The sequence below is a fragment of the Anguilla rostrata genome, chromosome 17 (assembly GCF_018555375.3).
Source record: "Anguilla rostrata isolate EN2019 chromosome 17, ASM1855537v3, whole genome shotgun sequence".
In the NCBI taxonomy this organism is placed as follows: Eukaryota; Metazoa; Chordata; class Actinopteri; order Anguilliformes; family Anguillidae; genus Anguilla; species Anguilla rostrata.
In genome coordinates, this window is record NC_057949.1 from 19,486,466 (window position 1) to 19,512,973 (window position 26,508).

Consider the following 26,508-nt stretch of genomic DNA (forward strand, 5'->3'; position numbering starts at 1 on the left):
CCACAAATATGTTTCAACTTAATGTTGCAACGCTTCAATGTAAAGCATTTTCTAAAAAGAAATAATAACAAGATCAGGTCAAAACCTAGTATATGGCTGGACTGGCCGACCAATGGTGAAACTTCATAACTCGGCTGACCAATGGTGTAACTTCATCACTCAGTCACAGACATTCGCGTTTGTACAGCTGGCCCCACTTTTGCAGTCCAGCCAAAAAACTACAGAACTGGTGTGTCCCATTTCTGCATCTACACTGCCATCTAGTGCTTGTAAGCTTCAATTTCAGGGTATATTTTCCCCCCAACTCTTGAAGGGCAATCAGGGCTGTAACTGTTTACAGATTTCATGTCAACTTCTGCTCTTAATGATTTAATTAGTCCAATCATGTGATTATTGACTTACTTCACAAGCTCAATAATGACAACTCAATATTTCATACTGCAATAAACAGCCAAAATGCTTTAGAACTCTTGTATTACTTGTGTGTCTCACAAATTGAAGAGTAATTACACATGATCAAAACTGCAACAGAAGAAAAACTTTTTTTTAGTGTACCGTACAGTTCGATCTCACAGTTAGGAAAATGCCCCCAGCTATAGTAAAACAGGGAACCGCATACAAAGGCAAAACACTAATATGAAATGTAATATCAATTTATTATATTTCTTAGCCATAAAATCCAATTGAAGTTTTATTGAAGTTAACATACAATGATTCATAAATAGAACAACAGCATTTTTTTTTTTGATATACCTATATATTCATAAAACTATACTTCTTCCTCAACAGTAGAATTGAAATTTTTTCCCCCATTTTCTTTCATTAAAAAAACATCTGCACTTCACTCTGTCCAGCAGCAGACCTGGAGTGGTTTGAACTTTATGTTCGTACAAAATAAAACAGGCACAGCTGATGGCTGATGGCTATTTTTTTCTTTTGGACTTTATTATTTATTTATTGGCCATTAAAAAAAAACAGGCGCACAACAATTGTTAAAAACTGACAGACGGTATACCACAATGCATCACCCCAACACTCAGAAAGATGCACGCTGACTTGTACCTCTGTGCACAAGGTAGCAGATGGTTCAGTTTGTCTTTTAGTGTCTTTTAACCCTGGTGTTCGGTTTGGGTCAAATTTGCCCATGTTAAACTTTGTAAAAAAGGAAAGACACTTTTGGGAGATGTATTTCATAACCAGTGACTAAATGTAAATTTCGTTCTTGTTGTGTGTTTCTATTTGTTGTCCATCATCTGGATTATTTGCATTACATCTTTTTCCAATATGGTTTCTTTGGATATAATAGGACAAACATGAAAAAGATATGAGAATGTCAGTTCAAGAGCATAAACATCATTAATCTATGGGATGAGAACCTTGTTTAAGTGTAATTTTTCACAGATAAACATGGTTTATGCCTCCATGCCTTCATTATAGTGGATTTTTATATAAATCACATCTTCACAAAAAATGCTTTTATTGTTAAATGTGGTCCAGCAGAGGTAAATGACAACCATTGACCATATATATTGCATATATTGTTTGGAATTGAGAACAAGATCATGTTTATTGAGCATTTTCATACATAATGAGTAATTTTATTTCTCTATTGCTTTAACATTCCAAATATGTCCAGGGTCTATTTGACTCAGCTTATAGTTTCACAGGTGCTAATAAGTAAACAGAACACAAGGGTTAATGGAGGGCAGCCATCCAATAAGTGTTTTTCAGATCTCTTTAAATTACCAATACCCTCTGAAATGGGAAGAGGGCTGACAGTGGGTCAGTCAAAAGCACCAGTTGATGGCTGAGACTGGCCAGATGTAAGCCAGCGGGCATAGTGGTGCTCCAGGCCGGTGGCCAGGTCATCCTTGCTCAGGCACAGTAGGAATTATAGGACTGCGGACTGCTGTTAATTTGGTATGCTCAGCTATAGTCTTGCTGGTGTTTGTGCCCTCAAAGTACAAAAACAGGAGCATCCAGAGTGTTTGAGGTCAACTCCTATAATGAAAAGCTCTTCCTGCCGCCAATTTGAGGGCCTCTGGGTGAAGCTGCCCGACTGGGTTTTCAGCCACTGCTGCACAATTAAAGCTCTGGTCCAGGGGAGGACACTCCAGCGGAAGGACGTCTTGGCCTCTTTCTGTCCCCGCTGTTGCGTACTTCTAGAGGGACCCAACAGCTCCCCCTAGAGGGATTGCACAATAACTGTGATGGCCAATCTCTGACACAGGCCCAGAGACACAGAAAAGGACAGGACACAGACAGAAAACGGGGGGTTGGGGGGTTGTGTTAGGTTTAACGACAACACAGACAGATATGGAGGGTGCTGGAGAAAACGATGATAATAACAGTGGATAGACAGAAAGAGGGGTATTATAAAACTAAAGACAGTGAGAGAGAAGCAGAGACGCTGATTTTAGCTAACTACATGCATGTGGCAGTGTTGACAGCTTTGAGCTACCCATCTAATTGCTAAGTTACTGCTGTTTACTGCTATCTAGCAGAACAAGCAACAAACTAGGACTGTATTTAGTATTTCACACATAAACAACACATAAAACTATAGTTATTGTTGAGAACACCTATTTTCTGTAGGATAATATTTAATATTCTTGGGAAAGCACGTGACAAACTAAATGTACCCTTTTTGAAACCTTTCCTTGACTGACGGATCCCTATAAAATACCACCAACACGAAGTAACACCAGAAATTGTTTAAAAAAAAAAAAAAAAAATTTGTGACGTCAGCCAAATACGTCCGTGTCCAACCGGGAAATGTTAGCCAAAGTTTGCCAACAGATTCATATTTTTCCCGTTAACCTGAGGTGCGTTCAAGTTCAGCGAACAGCTCTGGTTCCTTTAAACATTCGTCAATGCTGTGCGCGGCTAACAGAAATGGCAGCCAAAAGAGCAACGTATGCACATCTAGCCGGGAAATGCTTCGAGACAAGTAGGCCTAAGTTGGTTGGCATATACTGTCATACTTGAATGTCACAATGTTTTAAGTTTTTCTGATAAGTGGATAATTATCATATTTAGTTTTCTCTTGCTAGATAATGTCTAGTGTATCAATAATATCAAACTGTAAATAAATAAAAAAACTGCAAGAGTGTATTTGAGTTAGTTAGCTAGCTGGCTTAACTCGCTATCATTCCATGTAAAATTATGATTAAGGCCGGTTCTGTAGCTGTATGTGTTTATTAGTTATCTGAAGTATTCGAATATCACGGAAGCTGCAGCAAAACGACCATTAGTTTCGTGTCTTTATTTAAAATTTGTTAGTGGCCAAATTTAATTAAAACCGGTCGACGACCACCGTTAGCATTGAACGTACGCCTTGTGGTGGTCTAACAAGTGGCGTTGTGGTGTAACTGGATCTTTAATGGATTATAGCAGTCCTCATAGTTCGAGGCAATGGGTATTAAACGCAAGGCTGAATTTCGTAAATAGGCTACAATAGCTGTACCATGGAGCTTGTCAGTGCGATTTGAAACTAACCCATGTGGACGTAGTTTTAGATTTATGTTAACACAAATTACTTACACAGAGGCAACAGAAAAACACAACTTTTGCAACCATTGTTATCGGTGTTGCTGTTTCTATAAAAATGTCTTTCCATGGTTCAGTGACCCCTCTCGACGCCCCCCCCCCCACCAAAACGCAAACAAACCAAAAAACAAATTATTGCTGCCTGTGGAGCAAAGAATCAGGAGGCCACTGAGTTGGATGTGATCTGGGGGCAGTGCAGCATTGGCATTCAGGCAGAAACAAAATGTACTTGAAGTCTCTGACATTCCAGCATGGGTTAAAAAAAATAAATAAAAATGATGCCACGCTGTGCCAGTTCTTTAAATAAACCCATTAAAAGCAACTGCTTTGTTTTCATTCAAATGTCGTATGAATCACATTTTTGTTTCTGCCAGGATGAATAGCTGTGCTTTCACAAAATGCCCAATTACTGTACCAACTCAACAGACGCTACTTTTGTGAACCCCTCTTTGTCTGGTCTAGAATGCCAGACAATAGAGGCAAATTCATGTTCTTGCACAGCACAAGTCTTCTGTGGTTTAAATGCAGTGTTTTCACAGAGGAAACAAGCGTGCTCTTCTTGGACTGTTTTAATCACACTTTGTAGATAAATGTTAAATCCAAAAATGACTCGGCGTTACCATGTACACACTTGTAAAAAATGAGTGTTTTTGGGTCAGATACAGACAGTTAAAATGTGATAAATAAAATAATAGAAGTGGAAAACTACATATGGATGCATACATTTCTAAAAAGAACATAGCTAAATGCACAAATAGAAAATGATTGTATTAGTATAAAGTGTATAAATTGAGGTTGATGGAAAGGGCATTATAATCAAGTACAGTAGTTAGTTTTCCCTTAACCTTAAAGTTCTGTTAAGTTATGATTGAATAAGTTGTACATTGAACCAACGTGTGGACTAACCCCTGAACCCAAAAAAAATTATTTTTTTTTTGCAAATTGACACAGCCCTCCAATTTTGTGAATCCTTGTCCTCCACAGGCTGAATATTTGTTCAAAAATTTCACTTTCCATCTAATCTATCTATCCAATCCAGGAACAAAACAATAAATTAGAACATTGACATAAACAATGACGTAGCAAAAAAAAAGAACAACCATATTTATAGTATAAGTGACAGAGACAACACATAAAGAAAACTGTACAGGATTGTCCACAGACCCACTTTTCCTTACCGTTCTCTGTCCCTCCCTCCATCTCATTGGTTTTGTTTCATAAGGCTGTAGGAAACGCTGAGTTTTGCAACAGCCAAAGTGCTTAAAGGCATTTTGTACATGTAATTTAAGTTGTAGAATTCATTTCACTGCAAAGAACAAATGATTTCTCAGTACCACATTACAGAGTGAGAACAAATAACCATAGATGTGGGAAAAATACACAATTAAAATCTTGTTCTCAAAGTGACAATCTTGTTCCCACTGGCAGATAATTGAGCCTCTACCAGCACTGATATCACACCTCTTTTTTCCAAAAAGTAAAAACCCTCTTTGATTACATTGACTCTTCCAGTATTTTAGTTGTCATTTTATTACTGCATAATTTTTTGAGGCTAGTCTAATAAAGACAGTTTTCAGGTTTTACATTTTTAATTAACAAAATGTATTGGCTGATGTGAACTTTGAATGGAACCTTTGAAAATTAGTAGTACTGCCAATGTTTCAGTGAATCATCTGAGTGCATTATTTTTTAATAATCACCATTTACTTAGACTTTTTGCTCCTTGTGTGTTTGCTATAGAGATGCAGTGCACCATATAGGCCTATTAGATTGGTTTCTACCTTCTACATGTTTTTAACAATCCCTGCAACATGGAAAAGCATTGTATTGCATTACTGGTCTGGCCTTTAGCCTGCTGTACTTGCTTTACTGCATGCTCTGTATTTATCACTACAGAATGTCACAGATTTGGTCTTTTGAAAAGGTTCTGTAGATACCTCAGGTTATTATAGAACTTAGAACTTAGTGTACTACACTGAAATGAATTTACTAAATATGAGAACAACATTCACAGTGGACGCTATATTTATTTATTTTTTAATGTCAACCATTCGGATTATGGAATAAAATTGGGCATAATCCCAGTAATGAAAAGAATTAGGCCTAATATAGAAAACTGTGTGCTGTACTTAATATGTATTTAATGAACTGATGAATCCTTGATCAAAGCATAAGAAAATAATCAGTCATTACATGTCATTACTGTCAGTCTGTTAAAAGTCTTTGGCATTCATATTTATTTATTAATGCTGGTAAAACTGGTCCCACACATTGCCTGCACTGATGTACAGTGTGACAGCTCATTATGTTCCATTTATGAGTAACAGCTGACATGTAGATATTCCCACTCTGTTATGTTTTATCTCATTTTTTTTTTGATTCTCAGATTCTAACACAAAACGTGACATGTTCCTTCCTCATTTTTAGAGTCAGGATTTTCATGTGGTTGGCCGAAGTTCTCTTATTATTCAAACCATATTCTCATCACAAGGACAGAAGAAGTTAAGAAAGCCATCATGTGTGACAGCAGTTTCCCTCTTTTCTCTGCTCACTCTCTTTCTGTTTTGGTTTTAAAAAGCCCCCTGGTCGAGGATTTGCTATAGCAATGATAAAAATAGTGGTTTGTGCCCATGAAGCCCATGAAGTAATTTTATTTTGAAATGTCCTTTCTAAAGCACTGCCAAATGGTGATATTTGAAGAGGCTCATATTAGGAGCACACAAACAGGCTTTAAGGCTCAAGCTCAGTGTGATCTTCACTGCAGCTTCCAGGGAGGATGTCACCATCACAGGGCACACTATAAAAAGAGCCAGAGTGCCCTGTGGGAGAGTCCATGCTGTCGACTCTCTGCCCTCTGGAGTGACGAGGTGTTTCAGTGCAATCATCTGCCAGCTGGGAAGAGGCGGTTATATTGTCACGAGACACTTTCCAACGAGGGACCCTATTTTCTGCTACTGTAATGTAAATATGCTTTTTCTCACAGCCTTGGGAAAAGGACAGGCGAAAATGCATGATCTCTGAGGGGGGGTACCATTCTGAGAGGTCTTTAAGGGGAGTATTTAAAAAAAACTTGGGTAGTTTTTTGTTTTCCGTGTTCAACCCCACTCCTTTTCTTGCAGTGCCCCCAGGGTCGTTCCTAGTTGGTGGTTCAGGTCTGCTGAAGCCTGATGTTTTCTGCATTCTCACAAACACAGGTATGTGTGTCTTCATGACCTGCCCTTGCTGATTCACACTGCCTCCATTTGCCTTTGTGCTTCCCTGTCCTTTTGTCCTGCTCTGCATAGTGCTACATACACCATGACATCTGAGAATAGGGCAGCCTTGTTTCAGGTCCCTTATTCTCTTTGAGTATCCTTGCCTTGAAGCTACTACTGATACCACGACTAGCCTCCACGCATCAGTTGACTGTTTGTCACCACAGGCAATCCTGACATTACCAGGCTAGTTAAAAATGAACATTTCCCCTGATCCCTGGGTCTACATAACACGAGGGTCAAGTAAGAAAGCTCTCAAAAAGGACACCCAGCTGTGGCAAGCAAGAATCACCTAAAGATATTATGTTGTATTTTCATTTTTATGTTTGTCACCAGTCAAGAATTTAGAATTCAGATACTGCTTTAGACCACACTTTTAACTCACAACTGAGTACAGGCAGAGATAGGAGAAGACTGGAAGCAGATCAAACATGAGGGAGTGGCTATGATGTCATCCTGGAATGGGTCAATGATGTAGGACACTATGACACCAAATACGGAAATGACCCATCTGGTCCCCACAGGATTTAACCCAAGCTTCTCACTGAACCATTTGCTGTCAACTTCCCCAGTCCCTCCCTCACTTCCAACCAAAGCACCACTACACCCCCATAGCCTATAGCACCCCGGGCTCCTGTTGAAAGGAGGAATGGGATTCAGGGAGGAAATTAATTGAGGGGCTGATAAAGACGATTATCTTTTCCCCTTCAACTTGTGGGACTTCCAGAAATGCATCCCTTTACAATACCCATCACCTCCTGTGGATAATACTACCCTACTCTACCCTATTCTCTTAGCTGTAGGGGTTCTCCAGCATATAACAGTAGCGCTCAAAGTTATCCAGCAGGTACTTGGGGGCATACATGTGCTCCTTAGGGTCTGATGGGGGGTACTCCTGCACTGACCCGTCGAACCAACCGCCAGTCCGGATCAGCTGCTTAATATAGTTAATGTCACGTTTGTCCTCATAGTCCCCCCAGCGGGGGAAGTCCCCATTCTGGGCTGAGATGAGCTTGAGGTGGATACCCTCAGGCCTGAAACACCAGGAGCAGTGCCAGCCGGCAAAGTGGAAGGGGCTTCCGATGGACCATTGCACCAGGATGTGACCCGTGTCATTCTCATACCGTCGGAAGCCTGGCATGGTATAGTACTCCCTCCTTCGCAGCTTGATACCATCATTTTCATAGACAGCATTCAGCATGCCCACCGTGCACCCGGACACCACCTCCAGGGAGCCCAGCTGCTTCCAGAAGAATCCATAGAGGGACTTGCGCATGTGAATGGCAAAAGGCTCTGTCCAGCCATTGAAAAGCTTGAGGAAGAGGACCCCCTCTTGGGCAGGGATCTCATCAGCATCATTGATGATGAAGATGTCATCGGGCCGTACCCCTCGCGCCCGGGACATCCCATTGCGAGTCAGAAAGGTGCGCAGGTAGTCATCAGCAATCCAGCCATCCTGCCGTCCACCCTCAGGGAAGTGATCTAGGAGTACATAAAGTATCTTGTGCTGCACATAGTCATAGGTCCCGTTAAGGAGGAGCTGGAGGAATTGCAGTGATCGGGACTCGCCATAAGCTGTGAAGTTGGACTCACACACAAGGAAGAGGTCCACGGCTTGGGCCAGCTCATGAAAACGGGCGTGGAGGAGGTCGAACTCGTGGTTGACATTGATAGCATTGATAACCCTGCGGGGCACCTCCCTGGGGGTCAGCCTGTCCTTAGTGGGCAAATTGGAGTGCTGCACCATGGTGGGGATGCCACAGTAAGGGCCATGCCAGCCCTGTCGGCAAACGCACCTCACCAGTCTCCTGCCCCGCTGGGGCCTAGCCCGAGGCGAGTGGGCGGTGTTCTGGTGCTGTAAGATCCTGCGCTGGCCTGCTAACCTTGCACCTTCTCTCACTACACTGTCCTTCGGGGTGGCCATCTCTGTCCCCTGCCTGAAACACAGGGCTCCAGCTTTGGTGCGCACAAAGTAGGGTGTGGTGTCATCGTGGAGCTGGAAGCTGTGCCGGTGGAGGTCCCTTAGTGTCCCCATGGGGTCTGGGAGAGCGAACATCTGAGGACTCTTCCTCACTGCTGCATCCTTCCTGTTTTGGTAATTGGGCCGTACTCCATCGCGAGGGCTGGGATACCAGGCAATCAAATCCTTAGGTAGAAAAAAGAATACATCAACAGACATTGAACTGCTGCTATCTACCTGTAATAACACAACACTCCTTGGAACCCCCACATATCTCATCTTGATTACCTGCCCTGAACCACCTCTCCCTGGATTCATTCACATTCATTGACCCATATTAGGAAGAAGACTGCAACTCACCTTGTCCATCTCCCTGTCCAGCTCCATGCTGTCTTGTGCCTCATTATCAGACAGCCTCATGGCTAGGGCTGGACCCCCTTCCAGTAGGGCACTAGATAGTGGGGTGGTCCTCTCCTTCCAGAACATACCAGCCACCATGATGAAGGATTTGATCTTGGGATAGGGGGCAGAGAGTTCCCTCAGCAGGGAGACGTAGTGCAGGGCCTTGTAGTAGTGCAGGAAGGAGATGACGCACAGGCCCACTGTGCAAAACAAGAACACTTTGTGCCGTCGCATTTTCATCCTGCAGGGGGAGACAGAGAGCAAAGTTTCCCATTGGATGCTCTCACCAGCATTATTGTATTAAGAAACAAGTGTTTACAGAAGGGTTGACCCAAAAAAAGGAACACTGCCAACATTAGCGAGAGGGATTGGATTATTCAATTATTCAATCACGTTCAATCAGCTGTCACATCAAAGTTTCCCTTTAAATAACTCTGGAATTGTTTTGGGACATTTAGCACCAGTCATCCATGGGGAGATTACTGAGAGCTAAACCTCACATTGCATGCCACATTTGCTATTACTCGAGTGAAAAATTGGTTGATTTTTCCTCTTATCAAAAAGCTAATAACATTAATAATTCATTAATAATCATTGTAAAGTATTTCACATTTAAACTAAGTATGTAGGCCTATTACTCCTCAAAATGAACAGGTGCTTCATTATTACAATGGAAACACAAATGTGAATGTGGGTCCTGTTCGTATCAGTAATTATGCGATATCATATGCATTCTCTGTTGTGATGGTGCCATTGGGAAAAATATGGCCGTGTTAGAGAGATAGGGAAGAGGGGCAGAAGAGGGACAAAGCGAGTATGAAACATAGAGAGGGAGATAGATGGTGAGGGAGATTACGTGATACTTAGTGTGTGTATCATGACATGATGACGGACCGGACTATGGTTTTCAATGAATTCGACTAACCCAAGTTGATTAAAAATGGCTTAATCTGTGTTTTTCTGCATTGCTGTGGATTCTCTCACACACTGTGACTGGCCCACTTGTCTCCATCTCAATTGTCTACATTCCAAAGCTTCTCATAATGGTCTACCTTGTTCCCGTTTAGTGCAGGACACTCATTTGAGACACTGCTGTCAGCAGACCTTTTGTGCTTCCTTAATGCAGCTTTTGGCTACAACTGTAAACACAGGTGGGGAGGGGCTGGATGGGAGACAGCGCGGTCTCTGTACCATCCTGTTTTCTCATAATCTCTTTCTCTTTTCGATCTCTTCTATCTCTTTCTCTGGATCTATTTCTCTCTGAAAAAAGCAACTGGTCCAAAGCTGAACAGAAACACCCATTTTAACCTCAGCTTTACAGTGAATAGTACAGTACAGCTTTACTCATAGGACAGACTGTCTCTTCCTTTCTAAAAAAAAATCTCCAGGAGGGTGAAGACACATTTCTGCTACCAGAACCAAAACCAGCCAGAACAGTTCACCCCCACTAATAAAATCTAGGTAATAACTGTAAGCCCGTCCTGCTGCAGTGTCAGATTTGTGGGGTGCAGACTAATGCTTGTATGCTTACGGAAGAACAGTCCACCAGTTGAGCTATGCAGTCACAACAGTGGAGGACCATGCAGCTGGCAACAGGCTGACTCCAAGGTCCCTATTGACCAGAGGGGTTGCTAATGAGTATAGGATAGCAAATTCTGTACTGAAAACCGTCCCTCTTCAATTGACAGTTGCTGATTATGAGTGGCTGGGCAGGACTCAATCTCAGGATTTCATCCTTAGCGTCGCTGGTGCAGATGGACACGCGTGAGCCCAAAGCACAGTGCTTTTTCAGTAAAAATTCCACAACTTGGCCAATGTCCACTGAAGCCAGGATAGAATGGTGTAAATGACTGCTCGATCTAGCAAAGGGTAACAGTTGGGGTTTAACAGAGACTGTTCTTTTACTGGTGGCCAAAGGAAAGTTTATATCAAATGGCCCTTTTACTCTTCCAGCAAACTATGAAAAACATTTTTGCTGGCTAATCTTGGGACATAAGTGCTCTTAGAAGCCTAAGCAGATATTTGGCCAAGAGTAAATATTAACCTTTCTTCTCTTTGTGCTGGAAGACTTCCGCAATAGTTTAAATGTCGTGAACACCAAACTCTTTCATTCGTACAGAACAGTGTATCAGAATTCTATATTTTACTCAAAATTGAATCAATTAATTTTGTGTCTAAAACCCTTTTTTTTTTTTACAGCAGCATTATCGGCATTGCAGAGCATTTCCTTTGGCATAGGCAAACCCGTACAACAATGCTCTTTTATCTTTGATAAGATAAAAGCATGTTTTGATCCGTTACTAGGCATGGCTCTTGCTGTTTGGGGTGGGGGGGGGGGGTTACTCTTGGTTACAAGGTATATATACTGTATATATGTGTGCCATCCACTATGCTAAAATATCTGGGCTATACTGTAGCGCCCTTTATTGTAATACTGGTGATATCTTTCAAATTCACCATTTTATTTTATGTCAAAATGTAGTCTGGACTTCCTTGCCCTCTGGAATGGTTTTCATTTGTATATAAAGTTCTTTCACAAAATGCTTCTCATTTTGATAATTACTAATGCATGCAGACATGCATTCTAAACTGACTTGTTTTTCATATTTAGGCAAATAGCATCTAACTTCTGTGCATTCTCGGAATACTCCACAATTCTTGAATAAAAGTTGAATTCCTGATTCCAGTGGGTCACTTTCACAACAAGACCACACGACAACACCTGATCAGTGAGAAATGTACATATTTTCAAACTTGTTGTTTTAAACAAGTAAAAGGAGTGTCTTGTAAAAGAGGCTTATGTTTCAAGGCAATCCCTGGAGTAAATAAAGGAAATAGAAAGTTAAATATAAATATGAATGTATTTAGTCTGTGAATCTGTTCCCTAGGTGCTGTAATTTGGTGTGATGGTGTCATCCCAACTACTCAAACATTACAGAGTAGTTAGTAACTGATTAGCTTGTATTTTCTGTACACCTATGCACATATTTGTTCACTTGCTGCCTTGCTGTACCCTTACTATAACTATGGATACGGTTAAATTTTCACCATCGGAGATGGTGGCAGTGGAGGGCCACTGATACACCTGGTTGATCACCCGCCCCCCCGCCCACCCCCCAACTCTCTCACCTGTGCCTTTTCCTCTTTTGCCTCCGTGGCGGTTTTCCTAAGGCCAACTTCATTTGTGCCTAAGACCTACTCCACTCTGGCTTTTCTCGCTGCCACAGGGAATGTGGATCTCACCTGACAATGCATCTCCCACGGTTGATCTCTCAACCAATCGCTTTTGCACTGTGCAGAATATGATGCCTCTCTCTCTCTCTCTCTCTCTCTTTCCCTCTCCCTCTCTCTCTCTCTAACCCTCGGGAGGGTTGGGTTTGGGTGAGAGATGATCAGCTTTCCTCCTGTTCTTGACTATTTCAGACCCTCCCTATCTGTACACCCCCTCCACATTATTGTTTGACTTTCTTTTCAAGCTGCCACACACCCTGTAAATCTCCATCTTCCTTGAAATGTTATTGATTAACTCACCCCGTCGCATTCTTATTGGTGGGGAGAAAGTATCTGTGTTCCCACTGCCAACCAAGTAAGTGTGATTAAACCCTCTATGCGTTCATTCCTGCAGTGGCTGGGAGCCGTTTAATAGGCCAGGGAGGGTATCAGTTGCCAGGCCCGTCCTTGTCTTATTGTAGTCAGTGACCCCTCGATCCATGGGTCGGGTGCCTGAAGCCTGCCTGTATCTGCAATGCGTGCAATACTCTTACAATGCAGTGACTACACAGCAGTCACCCAGTGGGGCTGCTGGCTGCAGTTGGCACTAGAATGGTCCAAATTTGATAACAAGACGTTATCTGAAAAGAAATACCTGTGCCTGCAATGGGACACAGAAAGTACAGAGCAGTTACAACTGGCATCAACATGAATGCTGGCTTGTTCTGAATGTTGGCATTCTCTCTCTCTCTCTCTCCCCCCCCCCCCCCCCCCCACACACACACACATTCCTGGCTTTTGTTCAGCCGAATTCAGTTAAGGTAGCTCACTCAGGTGTACAGACTTGTAACTGGTTTGGCCTGCTTATTGCCAAGTGCCCTAAGCACTCCTAGGTGGCGCACCCGTTCGAAGCCAAGTCAAGGTGACCAGAAGCTGAAAATTGTTTTATGCTAATTTGTGCACATTGTTCACAGGTGGGTGGAAGGGTGCATGTTAATCTCTGTCACCTTCACTAACCTACCTGTACTATTAGCCTGACCAAGTTGACTGGAATGTGCTTTGCAGATAAACCCATATTCAGTCACTTCTGATGAATTGTGTTCTTTGGGTGGGAGAGGCAGCAATTCAGGAGAATTTAGTCATTGACCTCTGCTGTTGTGCTTGCTAAAACTTGCTAGAACCAGTCATATTGCAGGATTTTAAAAAATTCTTTATTTTTCGAAGGAGTTTGAGCAATACATAAGCATTGGTCTATATACAGATATATGAAAGGACGAAATACATTATTAAACTTTCAGATGAAGCACCCTTGTATATTATAGACACATCCAGAATCCCCTTTATATCCAAATACACAAACATCTATACACCTCTATCCTCATTCTCTTTCTTTTACCTTTTCACATGAAACCTATGTCCCATACATTCCTATTAGCTCCTTTTTTGTTTTAAGAGTATTTTTCTGTAAATGTAACTTTAAAGAACCATATCTTTCATTTTTCCTAAAGCTTTATTATTGGTCTTATTTGTCAGAAAAATGCACAGTAAGACGCACAAGTCACCATAAATGCTCTGAAGCTCCATGTCATAAATAGCATTCAGTAACTCCAAAGGCCCTAGGTTCTTCTCAAATGTAGCATTGTATACCGATTTTATGCGATTAATCTGCCTTTCGAGACAATCTGTCAAAATCATCTTCGTATTTTGCAGACAGCTCCTTAACGTTATAATTCATGTGGTCAGTGACCTTACGTTTACGTTAGCTAATTGAACCTGAATTTCCAAGCAGGGCTCAATAGTTAAGATTAAAATTTTTTTAATTATCTAGCTTTTAAAAAAAATTTAGCTTGCTGGTAGCTAACCACTTAAAGTAAATAGCCTATACAGTAGTATTGTAGCCTACAGTAGTAGCCTACTGTACATGACAAGGACCACATGTTGAGAGATTGTTAGCCTAACTAAAGTGGCAAACGTAGCAACAACAATGTCCCACCTTGCTCCTTTTATGCCTCAGCATGTCTGTCTTGTTTAAGAAATTTAGCCATTTTCTCTCTTGCCTGTATAATGTCATCTTTTTTTCTCTTTTCTTTTCGCTTTTGAGCGCCAGATTTGTGAGTAGACATTTTGACAGCTAGATTTGGACGAATTAACATAGGACTACCCTTAAGACCAAACCATTTTGCAATATAATAGGGGGGACATGTTTAGGCTACATATTGTAGAATGAAGATAAATGATTTGACGGCAAGCAACATGTATTCAAAGCAAATAATGCGAACATTTTCTGAAAACATATACATTTTTCTAAATATTCCACCAATCAATGGCCAACATTTATGAGTGAGGATCACTCTCTCTCCTGGGCCTCCCCCAGGAGTGGGTCCGGAACAACTTCCCCGGTTGTCCCCCCCGGACGCCGGGCCTGCTCTGGAGAGCTTTTTCAATAAAAATTAACATCCAGCCAAAATGAGGCACTTGTAAACAAGCTGTGTGGTTTGGAATCCACAACCATACAATACAAAATTAAGCGCGTCGTTAAAATCAGTTCATTAGGCTCGTTCAGCTATGCCAGCAACGGTGATAAATTGAAGCATGAGACAATAAGAGATAAAATTAAATACTCAAAGAGCCAGTCTTTCTAAAACAAAAGAAATTTAACTAGGGTTTGCAGCTGCGTTATAGGCTAACTCTTAAGGGGTTCTCTCAACATATTAAATGTGTAATTATGTTAAAATATGAAAAGGTGTGAATGACTTTCAGCCAGTAACTATGGTAGGATAGTGCATGCGTGTGTGTGTTTCTTTTTTATATATTTTTGGTTCATGTTGCTTCTGTTCTGGGTGCTTTTTCACTAATGATACTTTTTTTGCATTTCATTATTGACCAAAGCAGTTGAAGATGCTTGGGGGGGGGAATCAGAGCTGGGAACAGAAACCTACTCTTTCGCACCAAACACCAGCGACATTACACTGGTGAAAAGGCAGGGCACGAATCTCCTGTCACAATGCTTTCCCCTTGTCATCAGTCATCCATGTCTTACAGGCGTGATCACGATGACACAATCCCCTTTAAATTGGGCGGCTGTGCCTTACAGGCTTGATCCAGTCACCACCCTCCCCTTTAACATCCCACGCCTGACAGCCACGCTGCTGCCGGCGGGGCTTGGAACGGGTGCAGATTTGGGAACTGAACCCTTGTCACACGCTCAGGTTACTGTGTCGCTAAAAAGGCAGGGCCTCAGGGTCACACTGACTGGCAGGCAGCTCACTGCAGTGTGCTAAAGACACACTGAACTACAAGACACATTCTGCGACAAGACACACAAAACAGCTTTTTTGCAGCTTCAATTGCTGTACAAAGAGCAATGACATACTATTGATAGAGGTAGTAATAGATATTATTTATTTATATATATATATATATACACATGTCAGCAGATGCAAAAATTTTAATTATAGATATTGGTCAGCCAATATGGCAACCAATATGGCAACCGATTATTGTTTCTGTATTTGAACTTCTAGTGTGTCTTCCTTGCACAGGGTGATGGCTGGAAAAAAACATAAGGCTACAACAACATAATTAAAATGGCCTATATTTGTAAAAAAACACAATATTAGTATTAATTATACTATTATTAAACTGTTATTATATACTAACAATAAACCTCAAAGACGTCAAACAATGAGCTCAGTGACTTCATCCAGAGACATTTTGAAAACGATTTTTAAACAATTCTCATTAATAGCCTATCAATATTGAACAGCAGTTAATAATCAAACCGAATAGGCCTATTTACTGGTTACTATACAAAACAAGCAATTAAGTGAATAACAAGGTTCTGAGGGCATGCTGTCTTATACAGACACAAAGTACAAATACTTTTAAATGACACAATTACCAACATTGCACCTTTGAATGTTTAAATGTTTTAAATGGAATCGAAGTAAAATCTTGGAATTTTAAATGTAATGTATAAAACATATTTAAAAATGGCCTAACTTATGAAAAACAAACTGTATTTATGCTTCAAATTGCTGGTTAGTATAAGCAACACATTGTTTTGTCAACATTTTGAGGCTTGCCTCTTTCCATTTAAAATAAAATCAAAATGCACTGTACATGTAAGTGGTTTTTAAACTCTTTCATTTGAAAATTGTTAACGCAGTGCATGCTTGTTACATAAACTAATAATTCGAATTTTAATTTTAGCCCATGACAATTTAAACGAGTTAAAGACATAAAGTAAAATCAATTTTACAAATTAAGTATATATTATTAGATAGCCTTGGCTAATGTTAAGAGTAACTTATTTAGATTCAGTGTATTTTGTCACCAAATTATAGTAGGCTATTGGGCCTTTTAATTGAAACATTTTAATTATATTTTTTATATTTTGAATAGAAAACTACTTGACAACAACATTCATTCAATACATTTAATGATTAAGTAACTTATTATATCAGCACCAGTTCCTCCCTCCCCATTCTCTCTGGCGCATTGTGTGATGCTGCGATGACAACCAGCAATTCAACTTCAAACAGACATATAACAAAGAGTGTCAATTTGTGTGCTGCCCACTCGCTTCATCCTCTAATGTATTTGGCCTGTGCATTTGGGTGCAGCTTCAATCAGTATAATGACGGAAGAAGATAATCACATCACCCCGGTGTCAATGCGTTTGTGCAGTAATCGGTACCTGCCAGAAATGTAAATGTAAATTCCCCAACATTAGTGCGAACAGATAGGAAGGGATTGAAAGACTAAAAGAGAGCTACAGAGAGATCCCTGCTGCGGATATGTGGAGGAATTGTGGAGACCTGGCCTGGTTCTCAGCCCAGTCCCTTACCCTTTTGTGTCAGAGTTCCATCAGTCAGTGGGCATGTAGCTCTGAGCTGGGCTGACCTGCTGTGCCTGCGTGTGACGAGACAGGGGGGTGCACACGTGTGATGGGGCAGGGGGTGCACGCGTGTGATGGGGCAGGGGGTGCGCGCCTTCTCAGCTGAGTCCACATCGGGCCTCAGATAGCTCCATCATTGTCTGTACATGTGTACTTGCTCTTTGCCGGTGTTTGGTCTGTGTCCGCACCAGTCTCCGACACCGCTTGACCCGCTGGGTCACGGATTGAGAGGAGCGGTTGCCAAACCCACCCGCCCCCTCGCCCAGGTCAGCCCACCTTGCCCAGCATGAAGGGTCCTCAGGCCGGCTTTGTGGACTCGTGGCTGGGCATCGGGGCGGGGAATGCACACCAGCGCACAGGCAGTGCTCTCAAACCCATCTGCCTCTGAGACCCAAGTACACAAGAGTAGGCCTTTACACAATAGGCCCTATTCTCCCAGTCAGACCCACTCCCAGCTCTCAAATATCACGCTCTTTCTGACTTCTTTCTGAATTCTCAGTACTCACAAAAGCCTCCTTCTCTAGCCCACAGGCAACAGGAAAACTCTCTCCCCCCTCCAACACCCCTCAAAACATACCCCTTCTCCACCCTGACTTTCTCTCATCTTGTTCAAGCGTAGCCTCTTTTCCTGCCCTGTCCCTCTATCTTTCTCACACACACACTCACGCACAGATGGACACACCTGATCTCCTAATGATATACGCTGTTGACAGAGGTGGAGAAGGTCAAACCCATCCAGTTCCAGGAAAAAATGTCCAACTCCCCCCCCCACACACTCATATTGCTGAGTAAAAAGCCACAGTGCATGGATATGTACTGACTCCTCCCCTCATATTTGCTGAAACAACGGGCAAAAGCAAGCTGGGGCAAAAAGGGGGACATTTTTTAAGGAATGGGATTGTGCAGCAGGGCCCAGCAGTGACCGGTTTTTGCCCCAGCTTCTCAGCCTGCCCGAGGGGTTTTTAAGGATATTCAGGGCCATTATGCCGAACAGTTATTAACGCTCTAGTAACAAGGCCTGATAGCTATCATTTGAAAATGGAAATGTATTTTGGATTCAGTTGCGTAGAAAAAAAATTTGATTTGCAAATTCACTCTCAAAGAATGCACTGTTGCAAAAATGAAGTAAACAGACTGAATCAAGTGGTAAATACAAAAGAAACGCGTAAATACTTTGCCGTTCCAACCAATTGGGTTTTTATATTCTAATGGAAGAACCCAGCATTCCATTGAATGTGTGTAGAGATATAGATTGCTGATGGGACCAGGTTTTACAGTGCCATGCTACCAGCATTTCTGCTAAATGAAAGTCAGTGTGTCGACAATGGCGTTTTTGTTTTTCAGGCTCACAGGATAGCGCTCTAACAGACCGCCAGTGTGCTGTGCTTCATGGTAAATGACTCATAACTGACTAATCCTCTGATATTTGCTTAGCGTGTTAATGTGTAACACACAACAAAGCAGGTCCCCTGATACACCGCCAACCACTTGTATGTGCTTGGTTGCTGTGACATCAAATAGCAGAGACTTTTGAGCCAATGACACACTTGACGGGCACATTGGTGAGCTTAACTCCATAAAGACAAATTCACCAAACCTCATAAGCATTTATTCAAAGACACACACACACACACACACACACATACGCATCAAGCAACATGCACACACATGTGCATGAGAACCTTGTCACACACACTAAACTAAATGCAAGGATTTGAACATCATGTTTGACAAGCTGAACTTCAATCAACACTCAGAAAAAGCTAAACTGAAAGACCATTAGGCATCTCTTTCACACCTGTACACTGGCTTAGAGGAAGGAATTGGCCTCATGAGTCACTGAGCTCATTAAATCTCATTGAACCTGTCTTCGCTGGCACTGGAGCCAGAGTGCTCTCCAAGCAGAATCACGCTGATTCACCCACTGGCCCACAACAGACACCGTTGAAAGTAGATTCTTATATATGTTAAATGCAAAACATTTACTTTTTTAAAATGTTTTTTTTAAATACAAAAGTATTTAGTATTTTTGTTGTTTTGCCACTGTAATTGAAATATACCAATGAGTATGAGGTTGAAGTGCAATGTCAGATTTTTTTGAGGGTAGTTACATCCATATCAGGTAATCTGTGTAGGAATTACAGCCCTTTTTATAGATAGCTCCATGAATTTATGGGAGCGAAATTAATTGGACAATTGACACGGAGACTGTGGTGCCCTCTGCTTGCATAGTTTAGTGGTTAAGGATTTCAGAAAGTGTAGGGCTCGCAAACTATCATGGTGCCCGAAACGATTTTTGAAATAATGTAGCTTTGTTTACTTAAGGTTGAATATTTTATGACAACCAAGATCCACATGATTCAAATCATCACATAATTAACAATCACTGTGCAATTCAGAAAGGTTTTTGGAGAATGAATCAGGTAAATATGCTAAACTTTTTTTCATAAGCTATCTGCTCAGACCTACCTTGAAAGTGATGTGTGTATGTCTTGAAAAGTTATGGAATATCCTGAAGAATATAGAATGACCAGAGGAGAGCTGAATGAAAAACTGAATGACTTCTTGTTGCACTATGAATTTACGACGACACTGTATCTTACCTACACAACTGGCTCACTGTCAGCTGAAATAACCTTTTTCTTCTACTTCTTCATCTAAACTTAATCATGGGAGGGATTTGAACTGACCTCCCACAGGGGATCACCCTCCACATGGCGTCTGCTCCCCGCCACCACTCCGGCTGACGTCAAAAGCTCCCTCTTTGCGTTGGCACGGGTTGACGATGAACAAGAGCCTAGATCCCAGCGCTGTGCAAAGCAAGTGGGATCACACCCGCCCGCACAAAACCCAACCCTCCGGCTCCAGGCTGTATCTGGCAGGGTGGCCAAGTTAGTCTGTGACCTTTCAAGAATGAATCCAAGCCAGGAACCCACACGGTGAACACAAAATAAGTTAAATGTCTAGTGATGGAGAGTGGCTACTGTGCGCTCCTTCTTCCTCGCAGCCTGGTGCGATCACGCCCTGCTTTCAGCCCCAGCTCCTCCGCTGTCCTTTCCCACCTCCGTTTCTCACGCCTTTCTGCTCACATGCAGGACTGCGCTCTGCAAAAGGGCGGTAAACCGATCCGCTGCAATTGTGAGCACATCCTGAGGCTCAGCCTTTCTTTCGGGGAGCCAGGGCCTTTGTGCCATCAGAAAGCGCCCGGCGAGAATGCGTCAGATGCAGCACTTCTGGGAGGGGTAAAAGAAATGTATCTTTCTCTCCCTCTCTCTGTCTGTCTCTCCCTTGTTCACACCCACACACACACACAAATCTTACACGTGAGGTGGTGTAGCTCCTCCGTTGTAGGGTTATGCAAAAAGTCCGGTCATGACTTATTGCGAATGCCGTTTGTGTGTCTTCCTCGTTTCCTTTAAACAAAGGTGAACTGAACACGGCCATCTCTGCCCTTTATGAAGTGAAGTGGAGACAATCAGAGAGATCCAAACTCTTAAGCTCCTTGTGTGAGCGCACAGCCCGAGCACAGGCCCCTGAAGGAAAAGGTGCGCTACAAAATTAAGGGCCGGGCCTTCGGAACTGCCATGAGAGATGGATCAGAAGGACTACTTATTTAGCGTGCAGTAAGACAACAAACAACTGTGATTCGCTCGAGGAAGGAGAATGGTGCCCTGGCGATGCATGGAGTATTTGGTGACAGTTTCTATGAATGGTCCTCTGAAAAAGCTATGTAAATCCTTCATAAATACTTCATAGACAATCAAAAATGCTTATGTGAATAGCAGCTAATAGGAATATGGGGTGTGTCACTTGCTCCATCAGTAACACACCATGTGCCCATTTGCAGTTATGGATAGAAGCGTTTGTGAATATATCTGTAGCGCTCATACAGGTGTTACCTAGTGCTTACGAAGGTTAATATAGCTTTAAAGGTACGCAATTCCTAGAAAGTGTCACGGAGATCATTTGAAGGCTGATGTGAAATGGAGAGGAAGGGCGGGCCTGCCAAAATTCTGAGAAAGGAACCGCAGACTCGGAACAGCATGTTTGGGAGATCACTTTCCGCAGGGCGCCCGCCGTCACAGGCATCGGTCCGCCTGGGCAACTCCCCAGAAGATGACACCTTTACGGCATCTTTAATCTCAGGCGAGCTGCCAGGCGGTGAACTGGGTCAGCCGGCTCCGGCTCCAGGGGCACGCACGGGCACGCACGGGCACGCACGGGCACAAGAGGCGGGCACCTCTGCCTGGTGCGTGGCCTCTGCTCTGCATGCAGCCGAGAGGGAGCAGTATACGCCTGATCCACACGCACACGCACAGGCGCGCGTACAGACACAGACGCACACACACACACACACACAGATGCACATGCACTCATGCACACACAAACACAAGCACCAGAGGGTTCTGGATTGCAAACGCATTAGCTTGCACGCATCAGTGCACAGATACGGGCATGGGCATAGATGGAGATACACGCTACACAAAAACCCTCATCTCTTTGGATAAAAACATTTGGCAAACAACATTATCTAATTTGCTTGAATTTTCATCATAATTTTTCATATTTTGATAGAATTGTTTTCATGCTTAGTCTGAGGACAGGAGATGCATTCTAATCAATTGATTTGTTAGAACAGTAATCGATTAACCGACAATTTAATCAAACTAGACATGATTTTTTTTTCTGAATGAATGGAAAACATTCACAAGTGAACGGTGTATCATGGTAGAGTGTGAGAAGTAAGATTTAATATGACCAGTTTATACCTGTCGGAGTTGGTTGTGCGAAACTCTGGAACCAGATGCAGGCAATAGTACATTTCAGAAATAAGCTGGTCCATCACAAAACAGGCTAATCCATCAGAAGTCATAACACATACAGTCTGTTTCTGGGGACAGGGCCAACCAGAGCTGGTGGTTTGCGGATTAAAAAACTATTTTGGCAGACAACATGGAATAATAAACATACCGGAAGCCTTAGCTCTGACACACAAAGGAATCTGTGCATGTGTATGTGTGTACACGAGAGTAAATTAAAAATAGATTATGGGTACTACAGAGGAAGCCACAGACATCAACAAGAAAACATTTCTCGCACAATCTCAATGCTTTGGTATCTTTTACAATGCCTGTCATCCAGCTGAAATGGAGATGTGGAAGTATCCCTCTGCGGAACAATGGGAACTGAGAAAGAATGATTAATTTATTTACTATCTTATTCAAAGGATGGCACCTTCTACAGCCCCTTCAGTGCCCCCCATGGATTTCAGTTCAGTTCAGAGAGAATAGCGCCACTCTGTTGGCCCACCAACACTTCAAGTAAGTAGCAACAACAACTTCGTTTTCCCAAGTCTGCCATCCAAGCACTATGCAATCCCAGACCTGCCTTCAGCGGTTTACCATGACTAGGGTTCTGTAGGTATGGGCTGCTGGCAAGGCCGTAAGGCTACAAGACGCATGATTGTTTTAGCCCAAACAACAGCCCTTACCATGGCCTTCACAATTTTCCATAATAGCAGGTCTTCGAAATTGTATCTCTCTTCTAAAAGTGCAATATAAATGTAATTAATAATAATCTATCAGGCATTCAGGAGAAAGAACAACTGCTTCTCAGAAAACACCTACAAGCTGTGAGTCATGTTTCAAGCAAGTCAGAAAAAAAAAAAAGACTTAATTTTTTTCTTGAACAAAAACTCACAATGGACATATGGGCCCATCTACGAACGGTGTCAGATACACCCCGGGAAAAACTCTTGTACTGTGTTCTAGACAGTGCCCCAAAGGTCAGCGAGGGAGGTTTCAGATTTTGCTACTGCACAACCTGCTGACCACTGCCGTCTGGCACAGAGAACTGCTTCATGCTAGCCTGCTCCTCCTCTCTTTCCCTCCCAATAATGTTTCGGCACTTTTAAACCTGTGATATATGTGTCTTTTGTCACCCTAGTTTTCTGAAATATTATCTCAAGTTTCTCAAGGACAGTCTGAGGCTGTGAGTCATCGATGTGTATAAATCGACGCCTCCCTGTAGCTTAACCACCATGCAGTGACACGCAAATGCAGCGGCTTGTGTCTGTCAGCAGGGGATGCGTGAGATTTCTGAGCAATTCTGCAAGAAGTAATAGCAATAATAATTGAATTTATAAAAAAATAGATAACCATAACCAGAGCTCTACAATTGAAAGCAGAAGTCAAGTCTGTACATCACTGCACATAGATCAGTGGCTTCAACAAGGCCACTGATCTATGAAACAGCCACACTCAAATATCACGGTGATGCATATGGGCCTACTGCTGGCTGTGACAGCTTTTTTATTTTTATTTTTATTTTTAAATACCTTCATAACATCTATGACATCACCGTAGCGCCTCCGCAATTAATATATATGGACATAGCCCTATTCATATTCGAATTTAATCCAGTCTCGTGAATTTTACATTTATATTACGGATACAGTGTTATGTATTTTTTCTATGATGGGCTTTGTAACACAACGTAGGACCTCGTGTGGGGGAATGTTCAAGTTGCTTTTTAAAAATTGGACAAGACACCACTTACACCATTTACATGCGTTGACCATGGAAAACCACCTACGATTGAATGACAATAATATTTTATGAAAAAAAATATATATGAACAATTTCAACAGGCCATTCCGTTCAGAAAATTCTAACTTTTAAAATACCGCGAAATTACACTCGTGTTATTACCCTAGTGCAGCGCACACTACATGATGTTTGGTTAGTCAATGTGTTTTCCCTTTACCCCGGCGTTTAACGGGGAATTTCTCGTATATCATCCCCACTACATAAAGCCAATAATTGTCTGGAATGCGTCCAAATAACGTCCAGTCACAACCTAAATTCTCACTCGAACGAAGTGGGATTGATCTTGAGGAGCGCTATGGTTTGAAGACATGAAAATGAGTGTATGGTGAGGGTAGGCAGTTCACATTGTAGGATAGGCTACAGTGCACGGCGTCTTCAGCAACATTGTTTACATTTCTACGACGTCGTCTTTAGAAATATGTAACAGAACTCAGTTACAGTTACAATTAAATTAGAGGTTCAGTTCTCTATTTACTCGAAAAGGTTACGGCCCTAATTAGTCTCGCCGACGCACAGACAAACAATAAACGCAATCGCAATTCAGATTCCCCGTACTTCTGATGAAAACGGCGCTTACCCATCGCATATGGTTGATGTACCAGAAGTTCATTAGAGAGAAGTCGATCTCGCCACCGCCGCGTGAAAAAACACAGTTTCTGACATTCCGTGCTTTGGCGTTTCACCTTTGGTTTCTTGGATGCCGGTGTCTACTCTTCCCGTCAGGAACAATTATGTGACTCTGCCCTTCCATAGTGAAGTGCTACAGGGGCGAACAAATGTTGCTTTCAAGGCGCAGAGAAGAACCAAGCACGTCAATCAATCGCATCGTCCTCCTGTCCGACTGTCCTTAGAAAAGGCGAATTCTGTGCATTAGCCAGATTACTCGTTGCCCGCGCGGTAACCAATCATAATCTGCTATAGCCTCTGATTTACAGTAGGCTATAGCCTAGGGGTGGCAGCAAGAAGGACATATACTGTCTTCATTGTGAAAGCAAAGGGTATTTCACTTGCGCCGCCTTGTCAGTCGTCGCAGCAAACGCCACACAGCGATTCTGTCGCTTTCATATTTAGCCGTCGCGGTTATTTCGCGCTCTTCAGTATCTGCAAATCAACACCTCGTCCTTCGTTTTCTGGACTGATAATGAAGTCCTGCTCCGCTCATTAAAATCCAGATCCCACTGCTCTCTCCCATATGATCCAAAGAGCAGGAAGAAAGATGGAGAGGCGTGGTGGGTTCAGCATGGGACAGCTCCTCCCCAATAACGGGTACTCATCAGAAAACGGGCGCCGGTGAACAAGCCTTTGTAGTCGAAGAGGGAAGCGCGAGGTATAGTCGTGAAACTGTTAATCGCGTTGTTAACTATGATCCAGTCGCAAAGAATGTGGCCAAACGGTTTATATTTAATAGATTTCAACCAAGAGGCAGTTCAGATGCAACGCCCTGTCTGAGAACCTGATACTGCTCTCCTCAATTTTACAGGCAATGATTTTTTTTTAAATTGAAAGGAACTAATTTGAGCTGCCCAAAAACTGAAACTTAGGTAATTAGTCCACATATACCATCATGAACAGTTAGTTTCACCTGGCAAAACAGACAAGTTCTAGAACACCTAGTGTAATTTTTTACCCAGACCTACAGAGATGTTCTGGGGGAAATCCCAGAAAATGTAACTTACCAAAGTGTCCTTGATTCATAGATAAAAACATGCTTTAAGAGTCTTGGTAGGGGGTCAAATGGGGCTTGACTCATACAAATGTGTTCAGAAGTTGGAGATACTGACTTTCAAAAGTACTGGCAGAACTCAACACCTTTGCTTAATTACTTGGACTAATGGGTCCATGCATTACTTCTGTAACAGTCATGACTGAACAGTTTATTATTATTTGATGGGAAAACATTGTGCCTGGCAAAATAAAAGACCAAATGTTTTGAAAAAGCTGAACATGTGCACAAAAGATAGATTAGAAAACAACTTTAACTTTGCGGCAAATCATCCATCAGGACAACTTATCCTCAAGAACCTCCATTGAGGATGAGAACCAAAAATGGGCAGTGCTGTACTCAAAATGGGTGTAATTATAATATGCAATCAGTAACTCACAGATTTGAACCAACAACTTTTCCTTTTGCTACACCTTTTGTTTAAACAAGTGCACGACTAACAGCTTGATGCAACTCCATCCATCCTGCGGATTCATGAAACCTCATTCTCTAATCACTAGTTTAAACAAAGCTTCACCGACATTTCTTCTTTTATTTTCAATTTGGCACCCAACATGGGGCTGTAAACATCTGATTCCCACCCTAATTTAGAATGTCCATATAACTGCTGTGGTAGCCAGGTTCATGCATGAACAACCCTGCCAATTCAAGAGTGCAGACATATGCAGTTCCCCACATGGTGTCACCAGCTGCTTCTTTTCACATCGCAACCTAAAGTTAAGCTTGCAGAGTAAAGTCAGAGGAAGACAATTCATGTGTGACTTTACCACTTTACCATTACCTGATAATCCACTGGGGGCATTAGATAGTGATGAAACACAGATCCCTAACTGACTGAAGCCTCCCAATACCCTGGGCAAAGCAACTGCCAATCGCGCATCGCCCTATGGAGCTACCAGACA

The 26,508-nt window shown here is 42.3% G+C and overlaps 1 protein-coding gene across 3 annotated transcripts; it reads right to left on the reverse strand.

The window, feature by feature from the left end:
* Window positions 1-942: 942 nt before the first annotated feature.
* Window positions 943-26,494, reverse strand: LOC135243864 (beta-1,4-mannosyl-glycoprotein 4-beta-N-acetylglucosaminyltransferase-like). 3 transcript variants are annotated; one of them, XM_064315952.1, is made up of 4 exons: window positions 24,461-26,494; window positions 19,966-22,461; window positions 9,124-9,406; window positions 943-8,949 (listed from the first exon to the last, which is right to left on the reverse strand). In XM_064315952.1, the coding sequence occupies exons 2-4, from the start codon at window positions 19,989-19,991 to the stop codon at window positions 7,597-7,599; spliced, it is 1,662 nt and encodes a 553-aa protein (XP_064172022.1). In that variant the 5' UTR covers window positions 19,992-22,461; window positions 24,461-26,494; the 3' UTR covers window positions 943-7,596. The 3 variants fall into 3 exon arrangements, with proteins under 3 accessions (XP_064172022.1, XP_064172023.1, XP_064172021.1); XM_064315953.1 differs by lacking the exon at window positions 19,966-22,461; XM_064315951.1 differs by lacking the exons at window positions 19,966-22,461; window positions 24,461-26,494 and adding an exon at window positions 12,295-12,917.
* Between the last annotated feature and the right edge of the window lie 14 nt (window positions 26,495-26,508).

Excerpts from the sequence above, each read along its gene's own strand:
- LOC135243864 (XM_064315951.1), bottom strand. The coding sequence starts at position 12,347 with ATGAAGTTGGCCTTAGGAAAACCGCCACGGAGGCAAAAGAGGAAAAGG. Across the intron at positions 9,407-12,294 it reads CAAAAGAGGAAAAGGCACAG|GATGAAAATGCGACGGCACA; the intron begins GTGAGAGAGTTG and ends CTCCCCCTGCAG. Across the intron at positions 8,950-9,123 it reads TGGACAGGGAGATGGACAAG|GATTTGATTGCCTGGTATCC; the intron begins GTGAGTTGCAGT and ends TTTCTACCTAAG.